Raw genomic sequence first — 18533 nt, forward strand, 5'->3', positions numbered from 1 at the left:
AGGCAGGGAAGGGGTCTCTCAGGCCCAGAGCGAAGAGTGAAGAGCGAGCGTGCGAGCGAGCGAGCGAGCGAGCAGAACATCCAGTCACCTGCCCAGATTCGCACAGCCTTCCATTGCCTGGGAAGTGCGAGAGGCTGAGCACAAACCTTAACATTCAACGGGTCTGTTCTGTAGGCATGGCCAGAAATGCCAGGAGATGCCACCACTCTTGAGCAGTTTCTTTCACGGGACTCCCCCCCCCAGACTCGCATACATGCCTCAGTCCAGGCAGTTGAGAGGGATGACCATGCTCAGAGGCACAGCCGCGTGTCACTGGCACACTCCTGCACTGCTAGCAAGCAATCAGCCACATGCACCCTGCACACAGATGGACCGAGCAGAGAGAGAAACACGCTGTCTTTCTTGCTGGTTGAAAAATGAAGGCAAAATACCTTTCTTGGCTCCTCCAGCTTCCCAAGCGCTCGGTACCTGCCCTGCCTTTCCAGCCTCCCTGCCTCTTCCTCTGGTTTGTTCTTTCGCTCTCTTTTTCCTCTCTTTTGCGGGGCTGCTGTGTCTCGCCAGCCCATCCTCCATGGCACCTCTGCCAACTCAGCTGCCACCTGCTTCGCAGTGGGCTGCCAGCTTCTCAGCTTCATATGCTCCTTTTGGCCCCTTGCTGCCTTCTGGCATCCTGGCAGACAAGCCGCTCGGCTGATGGCACGGGTCCATTTCCCTCCTTTGCGATCCAGCTTCTGCCTTGGTTGCCACCGGAGCCGCCTGCAGTGCCAGCTCCAGCTCCTCGAGAAATTGGCAGGGAATAAACCCAGAATACGGAGATCTTCAGTTAGCAGCTGATTGTAGCCACGTCTTTTGGAGGAGGATGAAGGAGAGAAAAAAGAAGACGGGGAACAAAGACCCCCCCAAAGGAAGAGCCATTCTGCTCAGAGGAAACCTGGAGCCAGGCTGGCCGGGGGGCAGGGGCTCTGGTGGCTTGGCAGCCGTGTTGCGGGAAGGAGTGAGCCAGCTCTGCAGCTTCCTGCTCCTGCCAAGAAGGGGAGGGAAAAAAGGGAAAGTTGATCACTTTGGCATCCCAGATTTTGCCAGTGAGGTCCACTCAAGCCCACCTTAGCGGCTCAAGCAACTCCTTCCCTCGGCATGGAGGCCACCAGAGACCTCTCCACCCTCATGGCTTCCATTTTCATCCCTCTCCCCCAAGCAGACAGAGGAGTCTCGGAGCCGCAGGCAGATCTTGGGCTACTTTCACCAACAAGCCTCCGTCCTTCTGATGCATTGCAACAGGAACTCTCCAAGACACACCCCTTCCCATCGTTCCTCTCTCTCAAGTTTGCACAGACCTTGGCAAATGGAGAAGGACACGCAGAGGAGAGGCTTTGCATCGAAAGCTTTGGGTGCCCAGGAACACCCCTGCCACTCCCTTCATGGCAGGACACTAGAACGTGATTAGGGAGATGGCACGCAACCTTCAGAACCCAGGTGAGACCTTGGCAGAACCCCAGCAAGCTAAAGGAGAAGACTGGGGGGCTGTGGAGAGAGGGGGGCCATGAGAGAGCCTAGAAGACCTTCCAGTTGAAATGAAGTGCTTTCCCAGGGTTGGATATTGCTGAAGAACCCATTTAAAATACAACAGAACTCTTGGAAGGCTTGGTCTTGTTCCCCCACGGAAGCTGTGTTTGCACAAGTGATGCTGGGAGTCCTGACGACGCTGCCTGCCCCAAAGTACCAGAGAAGCCGCCTTCTTCAGGAGCAGACATCCTGAGAGCTCTCCCCTGGTCAAAGTAGCCAAAGTTCAGGTGGGATTGTCAGAGGGAGAGAGAGACCTGTGTAAAGCCTGCCTAAACTGAGGGGTTCTGTTTTTGCACCAGACCACCCGTGCTTCAAAGTGCAAGCCATCACTTTGTTCTCCTCTTGGCAAGAATGGCATCTTTCTTGCTTCCACTAATAAGTGGAAGTGAAGTTAGACAGTCTCAGGAGCAAGCAGCCTTCCGATCTCATAGGTTCAAACCTGTTCTGCCTCCCTGCAGTTGAGCTATGAAACCCTCTCCCATTTTTCATGCACTGAAACCCAGCCCTCCTAGATAAGCCTGCTCTGACTTTGTGCTTGAACCCTTCCTTGCCCGGACCCCTGCGTCTCATGTCGCAGACTCGTGCTAAGCTAACCTTTCTCCCTGCGCCTCTCCTCTTGAATTTTCCCCTTCTCCTTTCTCATCCGTAAGTTCATCTTTCCCACTGATCCTGGCTGGATTTCATTGTACAGCTATTACTCATGCAGTTCATTGGTTCTGAATGCCTAGCAGTTCCTCCCGGTCAGCTCTGGTTTAGTACCTTTGGTACAGCCACAAGTGGTGTCAGTTTCTCAGGGGATGCTAGAATGGGAGAATGCCATACCGATGTTTGCTACTGACCCTTTGCACCTCACTCCAGCCTCCTTTGTTTCTAAAGAGAGAGCCGCTGACCTCTCCATCTCATCCGCAAGGAGCAAGAGGGGGCTGCAGTTTCCTAGGGCTGAAAACGCAGCAGTGGTTATGTTCCAGCTGTCTACTGTGCCAGATCAGAAACGTACCGAGCAACAGCTGCCTGGCTCTGAAACCAGCCCGCCTCCCTTTCTGTGGTCTCCATCTTGGGCTACTCCTTCTCTACAGCAAAGCTCCAAGGCCAGTTGGTTCCAAGCCGTTCTGTTTCTTCAGATGAACATGGGGGAAAAGTCCTCTGTGTATGCTCATGATCACTTCTGTCATTACTTCACCTGTTTTCAGAGGAAGGCTAAGGCACAGCTGCTGTCAAGCTCCCCAAGGCAGTCTTGGCTGGAGCTTCCCAGAGACATGAACAGCAACAAGGCTTAGAAGAGAATCTTTACTGTAACTCAGGAATAGTAATCATTATAAACCGTTGTCGGTTACCGATTGGCAAGAGGCTGATTCAGAAGATATGTGCAGTGTATCTCCGCTTCATCCCAATCCAGCCCCTCTTTTCTTGCATCTCTCCTGGTGAACAGATGTTCTCATGCTCAGTCCAAAGTCAGAAATGGCAGTTGCGTGTTTACATTCTCAGCATTCTCGTTCAGGGACTCTTCTGCCCCCTGGGAATCCTGACTGATGTCTTCTCAAGGTTTGGGGAGGCTATGGGGGAAAGATCTCCCAAGTCACACCCCTCCCCAAGTTGGCTTGCTTTATCCTTGCCAGCCATTCACTTATTCTCTCCCTCTGATGCCAAGCTACCTGCTGGAGGAGGATGTTCAAAACCGATCTGTTTTTTTCACCCTCGGCCCTCGTGGCATACTCAGAGCGGGCAAGTGAAGGGGCTGTGACTGCCAGGAGTGGGCTAAGGGGCTCCAGGAGTTCACAATGCTGCCCCAAGGTCTGGGCAGCTGTCCAAGGGTCCTGATTCCGCAGGCTGGCCAATTAGATCCCAAGGCTAATCTGCCTTAAGGTTTTCCCCAGCCTCCGGCTTTCTCATGCAACACATAACACATTTCTTAATCTGCCTCTTCTCCCTCAATATATCATCTTCCCACAGTCTATCAGGTTTCTGCTCGTGCGTGGTTCCTTTGAGGAGCAAGTATTCCAAAGCAGAGTTTTTAGCGCTCTGGTGGGAATGCCTTTAAAAGCAACTTTGCAATGCTTTTCCTCACCTCTGCCCTGATCTGGGGGAGCAGAAGCCATTTCCAGGCAGAACCCGCAGGAGCTGCTCTCCGTTTGCAATTTTTGGGGTGGATGCTGAACCAGTATTAATGGCGCTACTTTGAGTCAAGTCCCCACTGGGCACCTGTGGATAACCACGGAGCCCATTTGATTTAAAAGTTTGCCCTCCAGTACAGCCACTCAGGTGCGCAGGTGAAAGGGTTCCCAGCGGATCCGGGCTGTCTGGGTGAGTTCTCGGCAAACCTCAGCACAGGTGGCTCTGCATTGGTGAGGGCAGGGGGGTTCCCCAGAATCCCAGTACCAGAGACTGGCTGGGCCTCCTCGCTCTTCCTCTCCCAGCCCAGCTGAATCTGCCCAGTGCTTTGTGTCCGGGAGGAAGGGAAGGGAAGGGGGAATGGAACAGCTGTTTGCACCCCTGGAATATCTGTTTGGTGAGCCTCTTTGGTGGGGCAGTGAGGATGAGACTAGAGCTCAGCAGGTGGGGCAGCAGTGGGAGAGGAGAGATGGGGAAAGAATCACATCGCTTCACTGTGTTGACAATGCCCCAAAGACACCTTTGCTGTTCGTTTGTTTGCTTCTTTTCCTGGATTAGATGATGCTCCGGTCGCTACGGACTGTGCCTTCTGGAGGAGGCCAGAATGCAGAATAGGCTTACTGGATAAATCACCCTCTTCTCTTGAAACAGGGCCAGCCTCCCCCAAGCCAGTGGCTTCTTGATCTGTTGGACTACAATTCCGGTTATCCCAGATGGTCAGGCCGTGCAGCTTTTCAGGGTCTGAGACAAGCTTTTCAGCATCCCTTCCTGGATATTGATGGGGAGCGAGGTTTGTGCTTCACCCATAAGTTCAAGGGAGGGTCTCCTGCAGCTGAACTGGACCTCTGGGGACTACTAGGACACACCCATGCAGCTTTCTTGTGGCTGGTCCCAGCCTTTTTCCAGGAGGGTTTTAGAATTCCCATCCTACAGCTGTGAGATTTCCTGGTGGAAATTCCTATATAAGAGTTAAGCAGGTCTAACCCTGCTTAGCTCTTGAGGTCAGCCAAGGTCAGATAAGTGCTGCCACTTAGCTGGGCACACTAATGAGTTAGGGCTGTTTTCAACAGTCCTGGACAGGTAGGGATCAGCATTATGGGACAAAGGAGCAACAGACTCACCTGGGAATAAACTAACCCTGACAGCACCGGGGGGGGGGGGGGATTCCACCAGGAAACTCCATTCCTAATTAAACGACCTCCCTCATCCTTTGGAGGCCCAACTGAACCTGACATATGACTCCTCTCAATCCACCCACCCAGCTTTCCAGGATCACAATATGTGAAAATACAAAATGTTTTAAAGGCAGAATTTAGCATCCTAAAAATTATCTTTAAAAAGTGGGTCTAGCCTTTCCTGATGCAAAAATAGACTCAAACGTATGTGGGAATGTTTCAAGAAACTGAGCAAGATTCCCAGCTAATGGAGGGGGATACTCTCTTATCCTGTATCAGAGCAATTGCCTGGTAGTCCAATATGGGTTCATTAGCCTCAAGATGGCAAGGGAGGTGATAGGGCGGGGGCGATGTTTGCTTTCCTGTCTGTACCAGGAGATGCGGGATCGATCTCGGGAATCTTGCATGCCAAAAAGATGCTCCTCCTCTGATCTATAGTTCCTCTCCAGTTTAGGGACAAGGAAATGGGCGGCCCAGCAGCTTTTTCCCCAAGCCAAACCCAAGAATGTGGGTCTGAGTCTGGCCTCCATCTGCCTTTTCTGCCCAGGCCCCGACCTGCATCCCCAGGGCGCCAGCTCCTTGGCACAGTGAGAAAGCAATTGCCGTCTCCAATTAATTGGATTAAACTGCCCGCCAGCTGCCCCGTAGGGCTGGCCTCCACAACTGCTCAGGGCGGTGTTAGACCCCAGTTTAACAGATTGCCTCCCTGGGGCCACAGTTAGCTGCTCAGCAGACAGATGGAAAACCCCACCCGGCACTCTGCACCTGTGGGATGGGCTTGGTCCCTCTGAAGCCAGCCCCTGCCTGCCCCCACCAGATGGGGCCATCTCCCCCCTCCCCTCCCCCCAGGCAGCCTGGGAGGAAAGAGCAAAACTCAGCAGGATGCTTGAGGAATAATTATGGTGGGGGAAAGCTGTTCCACGTTATTGCAGGGGGAGGGGGAGCATCCATGGCCCTCCCCGTCCTCTCTTATTCCTGGAGAAGTTCCGAATGCCCTTGTAGCAGATCAGAGTCTTTCTTGAAACTTTCTAGGCCACCGGCTGCGTTGTCACTGTGCACAGTTTAAAATGCAGTAAAACATACCAGCAACGAGCAGCTTAAAATATACTGATACCATATACGTTGATAGTCATGAGTGGTGGAACAGGTCATCCTGATACGATATTTGCAAGGTGAATCATCCGCGTGTTTCCAGCATGGGTCTGAACTGAAATTTGACAAGTGTCTTCTCTCTAGGAGAGTGGCCCACCGGGGAGGGGGGGTGCTACAACCGAAAAGGTCCTCTTCCTGATTGATACTGAAGTGTATAGCTAAGGATGCTGGGGAACAATCTACAGGTGGTTTGCCTTATTTCTGCAGACCTCCCCACCGCCTTCCACACATACACATTTACATGGGAGTGCCCAGTTGAGGTGCTCCTTTCAACATGCCTCCTGTGCTGTTCCTACACTCATCCAGAGCAGGGTCCTCCCCCCTCTCCCCACCTGAAGTGCCTTCTTGATTAATGGCAGGGTGAGGAAGCTGCTTTTACTCCACTGGAATTTACTAATGACTCTGCCCTATTTATCTAAAAAGGCAATTACAGATGTGGCATAAAAGGTGGGGTGGCTTCCACTGGAGGCCTGTAGGGAGCCCCGTGAAGGAGCTGCAAGGCTGGCTAAAAGGGGAAGGAAGGAAGGAAGGAAGGAAGGAAGGAAGGAAGGAAGGAAGGAAGGAAGGAAGGAAGGAAGGAAGGAAGGAAGGAAGGAAGGGATTGATTCTCAAATGTAGCTTGCACCCTTCCAGCAGACATTCCCGGCTAATAAAGGTAACAGATGGAGCGGTCACCACAAGACCTCACCCTCTTTTAACGGCAGAAGAAGGCAGCTGACCCTGAGCTATCCAATCCCAGCCTGTACAGCAAAGTGGTGGTCACCATAGGGCTGACGGGCACGTATGCTCAGAGGTACTCTTTTCCATGTCTTGGCAATTAAACACACCTGCCCATAGTGAGTTGTTGCAGGGTCAGAATAAACAGCCTCTGAGTGACTTTTCCCTACTCTGTTCTTCCTGGCTGTGTCTCTGCTGCGCTGGGCAGAGGCGAGCGAAGGCGTTCGCTCCCAAGTCCTGCCTCCATCCTCTCCTGTCTTCCAAACGATTTGTCCTGCTATGAGCAAAGGATGGAGTCCCTGCCAGCTGAGCCCAAGTGCCAGAGCGGGTGAAGGCAGGGTGAGGGGCTGCTGGTCAGCGGTGCCACAGATTCCGCACAGCAGCAGGGCGGCCCAGCATTTCCTGATTTCCTGGAAGACCCGGCTCCTGGCTGAAATGTTTTGTCTCTCATCTGACAAATGCGTTACTGTCAGTGCCGAGTTTTTTTGCCTCTGGGATGATTTTCCCTTTGCAGTGCTGCGTATATGCATAATAAGGATAATTGTGGCAGAAAGGCAAGCTACGTGGAGACATAGCGAGATGGGATGGCCACAGTGCGCTGGAAAAATAATAGAACACCTCCATCATTCTGACACACATGCACGCTTGCACACACACACACACCACACACACAGAAACATTCTGATGGAGGACAAGAGTGATAGGAAGTCAGCAAGCCTTTTATATTCAAGAAAGTGAGAGAGAAGACTTAGCTAAGGATGGCAAATGGGTCCCCCAAAAATTAAGCAGAAGGGCTGAACAAGCAGGGAAGCCCTGAGGCTGTCCTGGCACAGCTGGGTGGAACTTTTAGTGTGGAAGAGCAGTTAGCAAGCCACACCAAACAAAGCAAGCAAAGCCAAGTTCAGCAGCAGCAGCAGCCCTTGGAAACCACCATCGTCTGCTCGGTCGATCCGAGTTTGTTCCGGCCCCTGCAAATGAGAGCCCAGGCTTTGGAGTTTGCATTTCACGTCACTGCCCTCTGCCGGATGCGGGGCTGTCCTTCCAGGTACGGAGCCCGCTGCGGATCTCCAAGGGCTGCTGCTGCTGCTGCTTTCCACGGGAGCCCCATGAGCAGCCATGCGCCCATTGCTTCTGTCCGAAACGTGGCACCCTAAAGATGTGTTAGAAGCCAATTCTCGGCCTTCCTAGCCAGGATGGCCAATTGAATGGTCTTCCCAGAGTCTCCAGAAACTGCAGCTGACCCAGAATGCAGCCACAGGGCGTCAGAGGCAGAACCCTCTTGGAAGGCTGCCCTGTTCACCAGCTTGTTTCCCAGCACAACTCAAGCGGCTGGAATGTCCTCTCGAGGACCGAGATCTGGGCTGCCTCGAGGACCTCCTCCTCCTCCCTCGCCCCCACCAGCTCCCTGCTGATACCTGCTAGAGCCACCCTTCGCAACTGAAGCAGAGCCAGGTCAGAGCTGCTGGGAAGAGAGAGGGCATCTCCGTGGCCTCCTCTCACCCTGGACCTCTCTGCCTGGGGAGACCAGGGGCTGTTCCACCCACTGGCTATTGTAGGAGAGAGAGAGAGAGAGAGAGAGAGAGAGAGAGATGAATAGATCCAGACAGGGATGAATGAGGGCAACCAAATCATAGAAGTCTGACATCCCACATCGATTCCTGACCATGAGGTTCAAGAGGAGCCAGTGGATAAGCGGAATCAAAGGAAAGATGGGCTGAACAGCTGGTCCCTGGGTGTGAAAACAGGGTCCAGTTTCTCCCCTCTGGGGCTGCCGCAGCCGTTGCCAGGCAAGCTGAGAAAGGGAAGCCTGATCCGGCATGCCCCAACTGGACTGTGGAGCAGAGGCACAAATGCACACCCACCGCTTGTTTTTGGAGATGTTGGATGCTGGGAAACCCACCCTGAGTCTCTCAAGCATAGGGCTCTGTCAAGGTGTTCCTCAAGCCATGCAGCACACACCAGGCGAGCAGGAATTCCCCCAAATTCAAGAGGTGTCTCCATAGCAGGCTGGGGATGGAGATGATCGGTCTGGTTGGGTCCGAGGTTCAGGGGTCAAGCCTCTGTGATGTCAAGATGTTGTCCTGGCTTCTGGTTGTCCTAAGGGCTAAAACATAAAACTACAGTGCCTATTTATTGGTTGGTCGGTTTGTGTAGTTAAAGCATTTCTTTTGTGCTCTTCAGCCATTATTCTCAAAGTGGATTCCATACAATCGGCAGAGAAATAAAAATGTGAAAAGGCAGTTTATGTCAGCCAATGCATAATATAAAAAGATATGACACAAAAGGAAATAGAGGGGGAAGGAAGATGAAAAAAAGATACTGCAATTCATAAGTGGAGGTATGTAGGACTGTGTCCTAAATGTACAGAAATGTGTAGGTGAGAAAATATTCTTCTAAAGCAGTATTTTTCAAACTTGGCAACTTTAAGATGTGTGGACTTCAACTCCCAGAATTCCCTTAGACAGTATACCTGATTCTCCCTTGTACATGAGATGGTGTACCTCTTGTAGCATTCTCACCCTCTGTGGTATTTACATTGATCAGTCTTCTAAATCCTACATTCCACGCACACTGCTGTTTTATAATGTTTAATTCATTCAGGTGATCTGTTACATTTCCCATCATGGAGGGAGGGGTAAACCCACACATCTGGAGCCACCCCTGTGGGGGGATATTAAACCAAAGCCTTGAGAAAATAGTAGGTTTGGCCCTGATTTGTACATTCCAGGGAACAGTCCTTGAAAGTCATCCTCGGATGCTGCAAGCCCCCACTCTTGATAACGTCCTTCTCTTGAGGAGCCTGCTGGCAAGAAGCAAATGTTCAAGATGGCGCGGACGCCATCCAAGGGCCTGGGTGTGTGAGGAAGGTTGAGTGTTTGTCATTCAGAGGCACTTTGCTCCCCAATTCCCAGAATATGAGGGAGGGGGGAGGAGATGGATGATGCCTCCGCCTTCTTCGGAAAGACGGCAGCCGTCTTTGTTCTCTGGCTGACTTACCGATGGCCAGTGACCCAAACAGGAAGGTCCCCGTAATGGAACATGTGTGCCTGTGTCTCCAAAACAGCTGCCAGGGAGATTCCCCTGGGGATTTAATGGAGCAGAAGGTGCAATCTGCTGCCCACAGCACTTTGGAGATCATTAAGTCTGCAAGGAAAGTGGGAAATAATCCGTTGCATTGTGAGACCCAGAGCGCATTTCCACAACCCCGTGGGCTCCAGCCTGGGATCCCGGTGCTTGGCTTGCGCCTTGAGTTCTAGCCCCACCAGATATAGAAATGGGTCACAATTTAGATAAAAACAAGAACATCTGAGAGGCTAAGCCATACTGTATTACCCACCTTGCTCAGCCATAAACCATAAGTACGTAGCACGTTATTCCTTTTGAGACAAGCAACGGTACCCAAACAACAAACATACAAGCTTCCTTTCTCACATTCATCTATTTCTCAGTGATCTGCTGAAGAGCATAAATCTGGCTTGCGCCGGTTCTCCCTGCATCCAGCTGTAACGCGCTTCCCAAAAGTTGCTTGCTGTCACCTCTTCTCTCCTCCCAATCAGAATTCTGCCAGACATTTAACGCCTTCCCTTGCATAAAGGAACAAGAATGATATTCCTCCAGTCACCAGACACAGACGTAGTCTTACATGCATTTTAACCTCTTTCTTGGGTCTGTGGCCTATTCATGTATTTATTTAGTATTCTCTCACCTCATTCCTACCCATCCAGTCGTCACCTAGCAGAATTATGTTTCCCTTGGATCATGTTCATTCATTCGTCGTCCCCCCCCATCATCCCCTGTTCTTCCATTATCATCATTCGCTAGACCGTAACAGCTACTATCGCTAACCTACAGACTCCCACTTTCGCACCCACCCCTGGCCTAGATGACGCCAATTCATGCTTTCTGACAGACACTTTAGCTCTTTCCTCCATCTGCCCTTAAGCCCTCACCTTCCATTCCCAGCATCTCTTCACCAACGCCACTCCACAAGATCAGACCACCTTTATTCAGATCTTACATCTTTCCCCTTTCTTAGTTTCTCAGAGACCCCATGTAACTCTTTTTCGTTTCGTTTCTTAGCTCATGCTCCTTGTCATTTCCTATACTTTATCCACACACCATGAGCTTTCGGGGGGGGGGAGGAGGGAGATTCCACCACCCATCATGGCTTTGGTCAATTGAGTTTTGCCTTGTAGTAAGCTAGAGAAGATGTAGACTAAATTACTTGCTTTATTTACGCGCACACACACGTTTTGCATGCAGCATTTCCTGCAAATGATAAGGGCAGGATCAGTCAGTTTGGACACATTTGGATCAATATACCACAGGTGCAATCAAGGCCCATTTTTCCCCCAAGCATGCTTAGGCTGTTCTATACAAGCCAGGATCTTGCAAGCCAGAATACAGCGGCCTGCATCCCATCAACCTGGAGATATATGTTGTATACTGCACACATTGTAAGCAACAATGGCTGGACTCCCACCATGCTCAGCCAAACCAACAAGCCACATTATGGCTTATCTCAAAGTGTGAATCTAAGTCTTCTCTCTATCTAGTTTGCCTGACCTGCATATTGTTCATCAGGGTAGAGACTCTCTGTAACAAAAGACTGAGCTACAGTATATGCATTCCAGGGGGTTCCATATTCAACCTCTATACATCCTAGTTTTAAAGAAGCCAGGCTGGATTAACCTACCTGCACAAACTTCTTCATTTATGGAACTTAATTCCATATCCTTTGGCGCCACTTTGAATTGTCCAGCAGCTTCTGGACTGCAAACCAAAATAGGGGAAAGATGGAACATCAGTACGACACAGACAAGGAAAAGCAAAAGAAATTATATTAATGAAAACAAATCAAATATAGAGCCTCAGGTAGGTTTTAGAAGACTAAGACTTGAGGCCAGGTATACCTCTCTGCTTTGGAGGTTTAATGACATGTATGACTCCACAGGAAGCCCCGTTACTGGAAAGCGCCCCTTTGCCAGCCTCATTACTATCTATTCTCTCCTTCCTCACCCATCATACAGAGAAGATCCTGGGAAGGTGAACTTCACAGCTTGAATGTTAAGGGATTAGAATGAATAGACATGAGAGATGACTTTTTTCAACGCTCCCCATTTTTAAAAAATCTCCCTGCAAGTAGAAAATTAACAAATCAAGGAGAAAAGAAAGTACTCCAGAGCTCTCGGTCATCTGTGCTGTTGGATTTGCTTTTCAGGACAGGAGAATATTTGGAGACGCCACCTCCCAGCCTGAAGTGGGAAGTTCTTCTGACGATGCCTTCTCGTCATGAAGGCGAACATGAAGATGAGGCTCAGTGCCAAGGGGCCTACCAGTGTACAGAATTGCACAGGTGTGTGGAAGAATAACAAGGGTCTGGCAGTCTCAAATCTATTAAGACAGTGTACCTCCAGGGTGGCGGAGGGGGGGGAATCATGACATTGACTTAAAGACCATCAGCTCTTTATGCTGGAAGCCTCTTGGGGCTGCTTAATTGGTGCTTCCATTTCTGAGCCTTTGGGGTCTGGGTCACAGTCAGGTTTACAAGCTGTTCTGTTCTTCCATGAGCGGCTGGACACTGACAAGGGCCTTGTTGAAATGAAAGCTGGAATACGAACACGGAGATGGAAGAAGAAAGGGGGCAGGGGAAGATTTTTGCAAGACTGTCTAGCAAATGGTCTGGATAAACCCCTTCAACCAGAAAGAGGTGGATCAACAGTCAGGAAAAGAGGAAGACAGGGCTTCCAACTGCGCTTGAGAGCCAGAGCTGGCTTTTCAATATATTTCTATGGCGTGCTTATTGCTATACATCAGCGTTTCTCAACCTTGGCAACTTTAAGATGCATGGACTTCAACTCTCAGAATCCTGGGAGCTGAAGTCCCCCCATCTTAAAGCCTGCTGGCTGGGGATTCTGGGAGCTGAAGTCCCCCCATCTTAAGGCCTGCTGGCTGGGGATTCTGGGAGCTGAAGCCCACGCATCTTAAGGCCTGCTGGCTGGGGGATTCTGGGAGCTGAAGACCGCCGTCTTGAAGTTGCCAAGGCTGAGGAACACTGCAATTATTGACAAATTGTTGTCAATTCCCATCGAGGAGTATCTGAAGGGCCCAACAGTTGAGACAGCCCTTCCATGGGAAAGCTTTCCATAATGTCAGGGCCCAGAAGGTCCCAGCGCAGAACCACGGGGGGACTCAGGGAATCCCACCCCCAGAGCTTCGCCAGCGCTGGGATCAGCCTGCCAAGAAGCCCGGCGGGCAGGCCAGGCCTTTTCAGGCCCGTCCCAGGGAAGTCTCAGTGGCTCTGGGGCGCCCTGCAACTAGCGGGCAGCCGCATCGCCCGCTTCCTCGTCCTGGCACGGATGACGCAACGGGCATACGCCACAGAGGACTCTTTTGACGTCAGGGAGGCGGGCCGCTGAGGGCGGGGCGAGTGACGTCACGCCGGCTTCCGGAACGTGTGTGGCACCTTCTCGTTCCCGCGGGGACGCCATTTGAGGACGGACCGGTAGGCCGCGCGCCCGACGCCACCCCCTCGTTGCGGTGAGGCGAGCGGCGGGAGCCGGGGGGGCTGGGGGTCGTTGCCCCCGCGGCTGGGGGCCATCGGGTGTGTAGTCGGGGAAGGAAGGGGCCCAGGCGGGGTCTGCAGTAAGGAGGTGCCGCCGCCTCGCAGGCTGCTCTTGAGTGGAGGTCCAAGGCCCCCCCTTCCATTCGGGTGGCGGGCGGGAGGGGCCTTCTTCCGCCCACGGGGCCTGGAATGTGCCGCTGGCTCCCGGCGAGGCCGTGGCGGGGTTCACACGTGAGGCCCGAAGCGGGTGGGCTTGCCTTGGGATGCGTGTAGGCGAGCCAAGGGGGTCCTCGTCTTCTTATTCGGTTTTCATCCCGCCATACACGTGTGCATCTGTGTGGTGTGAATCGGCCAGTTGGGCTTCAGACAATACCTCCGCCGTGACCTAGGAGAGCCCGTGAACCTGATCAGCGTCTCCCAGGGAAGGGCCGGACCTCGGCTTCCCTCTGGTCCTGGTAGGACGGGAGAGCTGCTCCCCCCGCCGCGCCCCCGGAGGGTTCACTTGCCGAGCGTCGGCGCTTTCAGGCTCGTCTGCAGAGCGCGTAACCCGCAGGAAGGCGAATGCCGGAGTGGCAGCTAGCCTCTCTGCCCGAAGTAATGGCGCTTTTCCTGGTCAGATGAAACCCACCCGGAGCACATTCTGGTGGTTGATAGCCGGGGAAAAACACGGTTCAACTATAGAAATTGTGAATAATATCTCCCTCTCTCGGTGGCTGCCAGTGAATTAGAATCCACTTCCCCAGCAGGCACGCGTGGAAGGCTGTGAAATGAGTCTCTGGAAGAGCCTGCCGAAAGGAGAATGTGTGCGAAAGAGTGGCAGAGTGGTGCCAAGGGATCCAAAATTGTGACCTTGATATATGTACATTTGAGTAGAGGAAATGGTAAAAACTCTTTGAGGATATCACTCCAGTGCAGTAACTTGTGTCACAGGAGAAAGTGTGATCTGTTGCGGTGTGTGGGCTCCCAATTAGCACCTCTTTTAATGGCTGTCACATATACCTTCATCAGCTGGAAACTGTTTTGGGAGGCCTCACGTTTAGGGGAAGATGATTTAGCTTTTGCCTGCAACCTTTACAGCCTTGCGTCTTGCAGGCCTATGTGTAATGCATTTGCTTTTTTAAAAAACTGTGCTTCTAGGGAAGAAGGTGTGAAATGAAACAAGGGCAAGGTGCTGCCATTGGAAGTATTTTTTAATGGCATATTTGGTTAAAAGCTTTTCCCAAGTACAATCAACAACTTCTTAACAGTGGGCATTGAAAACTGGGGAAGATTGATGCAACTGTGCAAAAACATTCTGTTTTCTAGCTTGGAAGAGAAAGAAAGAGGAAAGTTTGTGTGGGTGCTTTGTGCATTACCATACTTACAACCTGGTCAAAGTTATGTTTTTGAAGTAAGACTGTACCTTGTTCCATAATGCATTCAGAAGTTTCTTCCCTTTGAGCTTAATTGTAATATTGAGCTGTTTAGAAATAACACTTTATATTCATCAACTCCTGCAAGCAGTTCTTTATTTTTCCTCCGCTTAATGTAGGCTTAAACTGGAGTTGCATTAAATAAGTGGCTTTGTGGTCTGCAAATTCATGAAGAAAATTGTTAGTATTTGCTTCCTGTTTCATTACAATTCTTTCTGGGCCTTATATCACCTCAATATTTATCATAAAAGGAAACAGCTTCCATTCCCTACATGTATCCCTTTTCTAGTGTTTGGATTGATTTTAGTTTTTGCCTTTCTTTTTTCAGCACTGTCTTTCTTCAAGGAGTACCAGAAAAATGTTAGGCTCCTGTCTGCTTTTTAACAGGAGGCACTTGGCCCAAGTTTTTGCATGTTGCCAGCATCTTCTAGGACGTGACTATTTCAGCCTCCGGACTAATTTCTGTGCTCTCACAGAACTGCGTACCAGATGGATATCAACTTATAGAAAGGTTGCTCCCGCCTTCACCAGAGCACTGGCCTTTGGAGAAAAGATAGCCATCATTGACCAAAGAGGAGAACACACCTACAACGATTTGTACACTCGAAGTCTTTGCCTCTCCCAGAAAATCTGTAAGGCACTTGGAAACTCAGATGGTGACTTGAAGGGTGAACGGATTTCCTTTTTATGCCCCAATGATGCTTCCTATGTCACTGCACAGTGGGCGACCTGGATGAGTGGAGGTATTGCTGTTCCTCTGTACAGAAAGCATCCTGTGTCGGAACTGGAGTATTTCATCCAGGATTCTCAGAGTACTCTTCTGCTTGCCGAGCAAGAGTATGAGGAGAAGGTTACCCCCACTGCTGAGAAACTGGGGGTGCCTGTGCTCTCGCTTCCCCAGTCAGGAAAGTGGGATGTGACGACTGATGGATCCCTTGGAGATGCCAGTTGCCCCATTTCAGAGTGGGAGAACAGAGGAGCCATGATCATCTACACAAGTGGGACAACAGGAAGACCCAAAGGAGTCCTTAGCACTCACCAGAATGTCCATGCTATGGTGAGTTGATAGTTTGTCTTCTGAACTGGGGCTCACTTAGGAAGTGTTTTGGGGTAGTGTGGGCCATCTTTGGAACCTGTATGAAAGGGTGTCACTGAGCATTGGAAGCGTGTGTGTGTGTGAATCACAGACAGATTGAGAAATACGGCTTCCAAACAAGTTGTACTTTTGAGAGGTTTCCCATGTGTGAAAAGCCAAGGTGGCACTTTCAGTCTTTTTTCCCATTTGCATTGCCTCAGAGTATCTATCAAGGCATCTGAAAAGTCTGTTGACTTTTAAGTTCCTTTCCCCTGGGCAGAAAAATCCATTTGCTCCCTCAGCTGAAAAGAGTGAGAGCTGCGGAGTTGCTAACAGTGTGGACGGCACAAGGTTTCTGCCTGCAGTGGCTAAAGAACCTTAGGGAGGAACTGCAGGAGTGGAACTGAGCTAGTCTGTGGTGTCCAAAAAACAGCTTATGAAAGCTTATGCCTTTTAATCAGATGTATTAGTCGGAAAACATGCTACCAGCATGTTGTGTGAACAAAGCGGCACGATTTAGTAATGCGGTTTATTTAATGAGCCATGTTTGGAAAAATATGGCTTAGGTCAATGCCTAAATCCTGCCTTTATCTGTCTACCTGAACCATCTTTTACACCTTGCTCAGCTGGTGGAGCTCAAGATTCTAGTAAAAAACACAGTAACTCCTGCAAGAGTCAAATTGCAAGGAGGGCGCCTATATCAGTCAAATAAACAAACAAACAAACAAACAAATCTGATATGCGCCCCCCCCAGTCTAGTTACCATCCAGAACATAATCCAGTTTGAAGCAACCTGTGGTTTAATAGTAGTAGCATCAGTCTGTGGGATTTTGCCTCTTTTCCTAATACTGTATGTTGCTTAACTGTTCCTGCAGATAACTGGGCTGGTTGAAAAATGGGCATGGACAAGCGATGATGTGATTCTCCATGTTCTCCCTTTGCATCATGTCCATGGGGTGGTCAACAAACTGCTGTGTCCCCTCTGGGTGGGTGCCACCTGCATCATGCTTCCTGAGTTTAGTGCACAAATGGTAAGTTGGCCTGAATTGAGGGGGCTACTTCCTTATCTCCTAGTTGCATAGCAATGGAAGACATTTTGCTTATCATGGAGCATGCTTTGCAAGGTGTCTTTAAGGCAGGCTTGTTGTAAGTAGTCAGTGGTGAGCAGAGGTCTTCTCCCAGTGAAAAGGAGCAGGTTCTCTTAGACCATCAGCGTACAACAAATGACCAAAGCATATTTTGAACAGGAGTGTGCTGAATATTTCTTCATTCTTCAACTGCCTGTGTTACTGCTATGACACATGTAGGGCCTCTTTTCATCCTGGTGCCTTTCACTTACGTTAGAGTTTAGCACCCATGCTTTTTAGCCTGATCAGGAAGGACTAGCCAAAGGAATTTAGCATTCTTGCTGTCCCCTGTGCGAAAGTCTAGGTGTCTTTCGTGTGTTTCATTCAGGTTTCAAGGAAATTTGAGGACATGGATCCATTCATTCCCCTTAAATCGATTCAAACTTCCCTGTTGTGGCCAATAAGGGAGGGGTTTAAGACAGTGGATGTGTTCCAGAAGTTCAGAAGGGAAGGGGCTGCAGGCCGTCTGCCCATTTAGCAAGAGGGAAGAGCTGGGTCACGTCTGTAGTGGCAGTTTGCTTTTTTCCTGATTGAATGGTTCTGCAGCATCAGTCATAGTTACAGATTTGTATTCTTTTTTGCATTTGGTGGTGGTTGTTTTTTTAAATAGGAAAAGGCAAGAAACCTTTCTAAGTGCTCTTGTGGTAGCTTTTAACAGATTTTCAGGGAAGGGTGACTCTCTTCTTGCAGTTGGGGGCTCTTCGAGGTAGTTGCTAGTTGGTCTCTCCCACATCTCCCCTGGGTTGATAGGTCTCCCGCTGCTGCAGCAACATAAACTTCGTGCCAGATGTTGAGATCATGGCTTTAGGACTGGATGTAGCTTTGATGCATCCACTCTGTTGCAAAGCAGATGAAAGACACAGCAGCAGCTCCATTGTTGTGAACCCTTTAGAGGGAGGACGCAGAGGACCAAGAATTTGACCAGGGCATTTATGCCTGGAAGCTTCTATCAGTCTTGGTGGTGTAGGGAAAAAAGGGGGCAGTGCATCTGAAAAGTGAAATGCCAGGCGAAAATCCAGACAATTGTAGGCACAGCAAGAGCCTTTTTCCTGTCATTCACCTCCTCTCAGCCAGGGTTACTGTTTGTGTATGTGACGTGTTAGTTGAAAGCTCACTTCTGACAGCATCTGATCTCTTCTGCCCAAATTCTTTTTAAAGTGCTTTATTAAGCAAACAATTTGCTTGTGCCAGTGACGATCACAATGTGATTTAAAATTAAAATTAAAGAAAGAAAAAAATACGTAAATAAAAATGCCTGGAAGTGTATTATAAACTTGCATGAAGAGTCCACATTTATTGCTGTCAGATTGCAGATACCAGGGAAAACTGCTTCCCCCATTAGTTCTTCCCAAACACTGGGGAAATACAAGCAGTAACACTCCAAAGTTATGCTGATGGTCTTGTGAATTTCAGCTCAAAATGTGGCAGTAGAAGGACAGAACCAAACCACGTTAATTATTGGTTCAGCTCCCAAATTGCATGTCCTCTACCAAGGCAGAGGCAATCCTTATTGAGCTGACACAAGACAAAAACTTCTGGGTATTCATCACATTGGATGTCAACACCCTTCTGCTGGCCGTGTAAATAATGAATCAGTTCATCTAATTTCTTTTGTCTAAACTCTGAATGAGTATAAGA

The 18533-nt window shown here is 50.0% G+C and overlaps 1 protein-coding gene and 1 long non-coding RNA gene across 12 annotated transcripts in view; one reads left to right on the forward strand and one right to left on the reverse strand.

Moving 5' to 3' along the window:
* Positions 1-9295: 9295 nt before the first annotated feature.
* On the reverse strand, positions 9296-13677 carry LOC112541545 (uncharacterized). Of its 6 annotated transcripts, none has more exons than XR_015795304.1 (5): positions 13539-13677; positions 11413-11489; positions 10149-10300; positions 9714-9860; positions 9296-9516 (listed from the first exon to the last, which is right to left on the reverse strand). It is a non-coding gene; the product is annotated as an uncharacterized LOC112541545 (long non-coding RNA). The 6 variants fall into 6 exon arrangements; XR_015795307.1 differs by having other exon boundaries at positions 9296-9519; XR_015795305.1 differs by having other exon boundaries at positions 9296-9566.
* A 62-nt stretch (positions 13678-13739) lies between these two features.
* ACSF3 (acyl-CoA synthetase family member 3) overlaps positions 13740-18533 on the forward strand; it is a 42869-nt gene continuing 38075 nt past the window's right edge. For 5 of the 6 annotated variants that reach the window (XR_015795302.1, XR_015795301.1, XM_025171446.2 and 2 more), the window contains exons 1-3: positions 13740-13875; positions 15022-15750; positions 16644-16799. Coding sequence is in view for 4 of the 6 variants with exons in the window: in XM_025171446.2 (XP_025027214.1) it covers positions 13843-13875; positions 15022-15750; positions 16644-16799 (918 nt within the window). In the remaining 2 variants the exon portion in view is untranslated. The remainder of the gene's footprint in view (positions 13876-15021; positions 15751-16643; positions 16800-18533) is intronic. The other variant, XM_088136243.1, reaches the window with a different exon arrangement.

This window comes from Python bivittatus, unplaced genomic scaffold, assembly GCF_059951505.1.
Source record: "Python bivittatus isolate LINGU-HERP-01145 unplaced genomic scaffold, Pbiv_v1 ctg000190_np1212, whole genome shotgun sequence".
Taxonomy (NCBI): Eukaryota; Metazoa; Chordata; class Lepidosauria; order Squamata; family Pythonidae; genus Python; species Python bivittatus.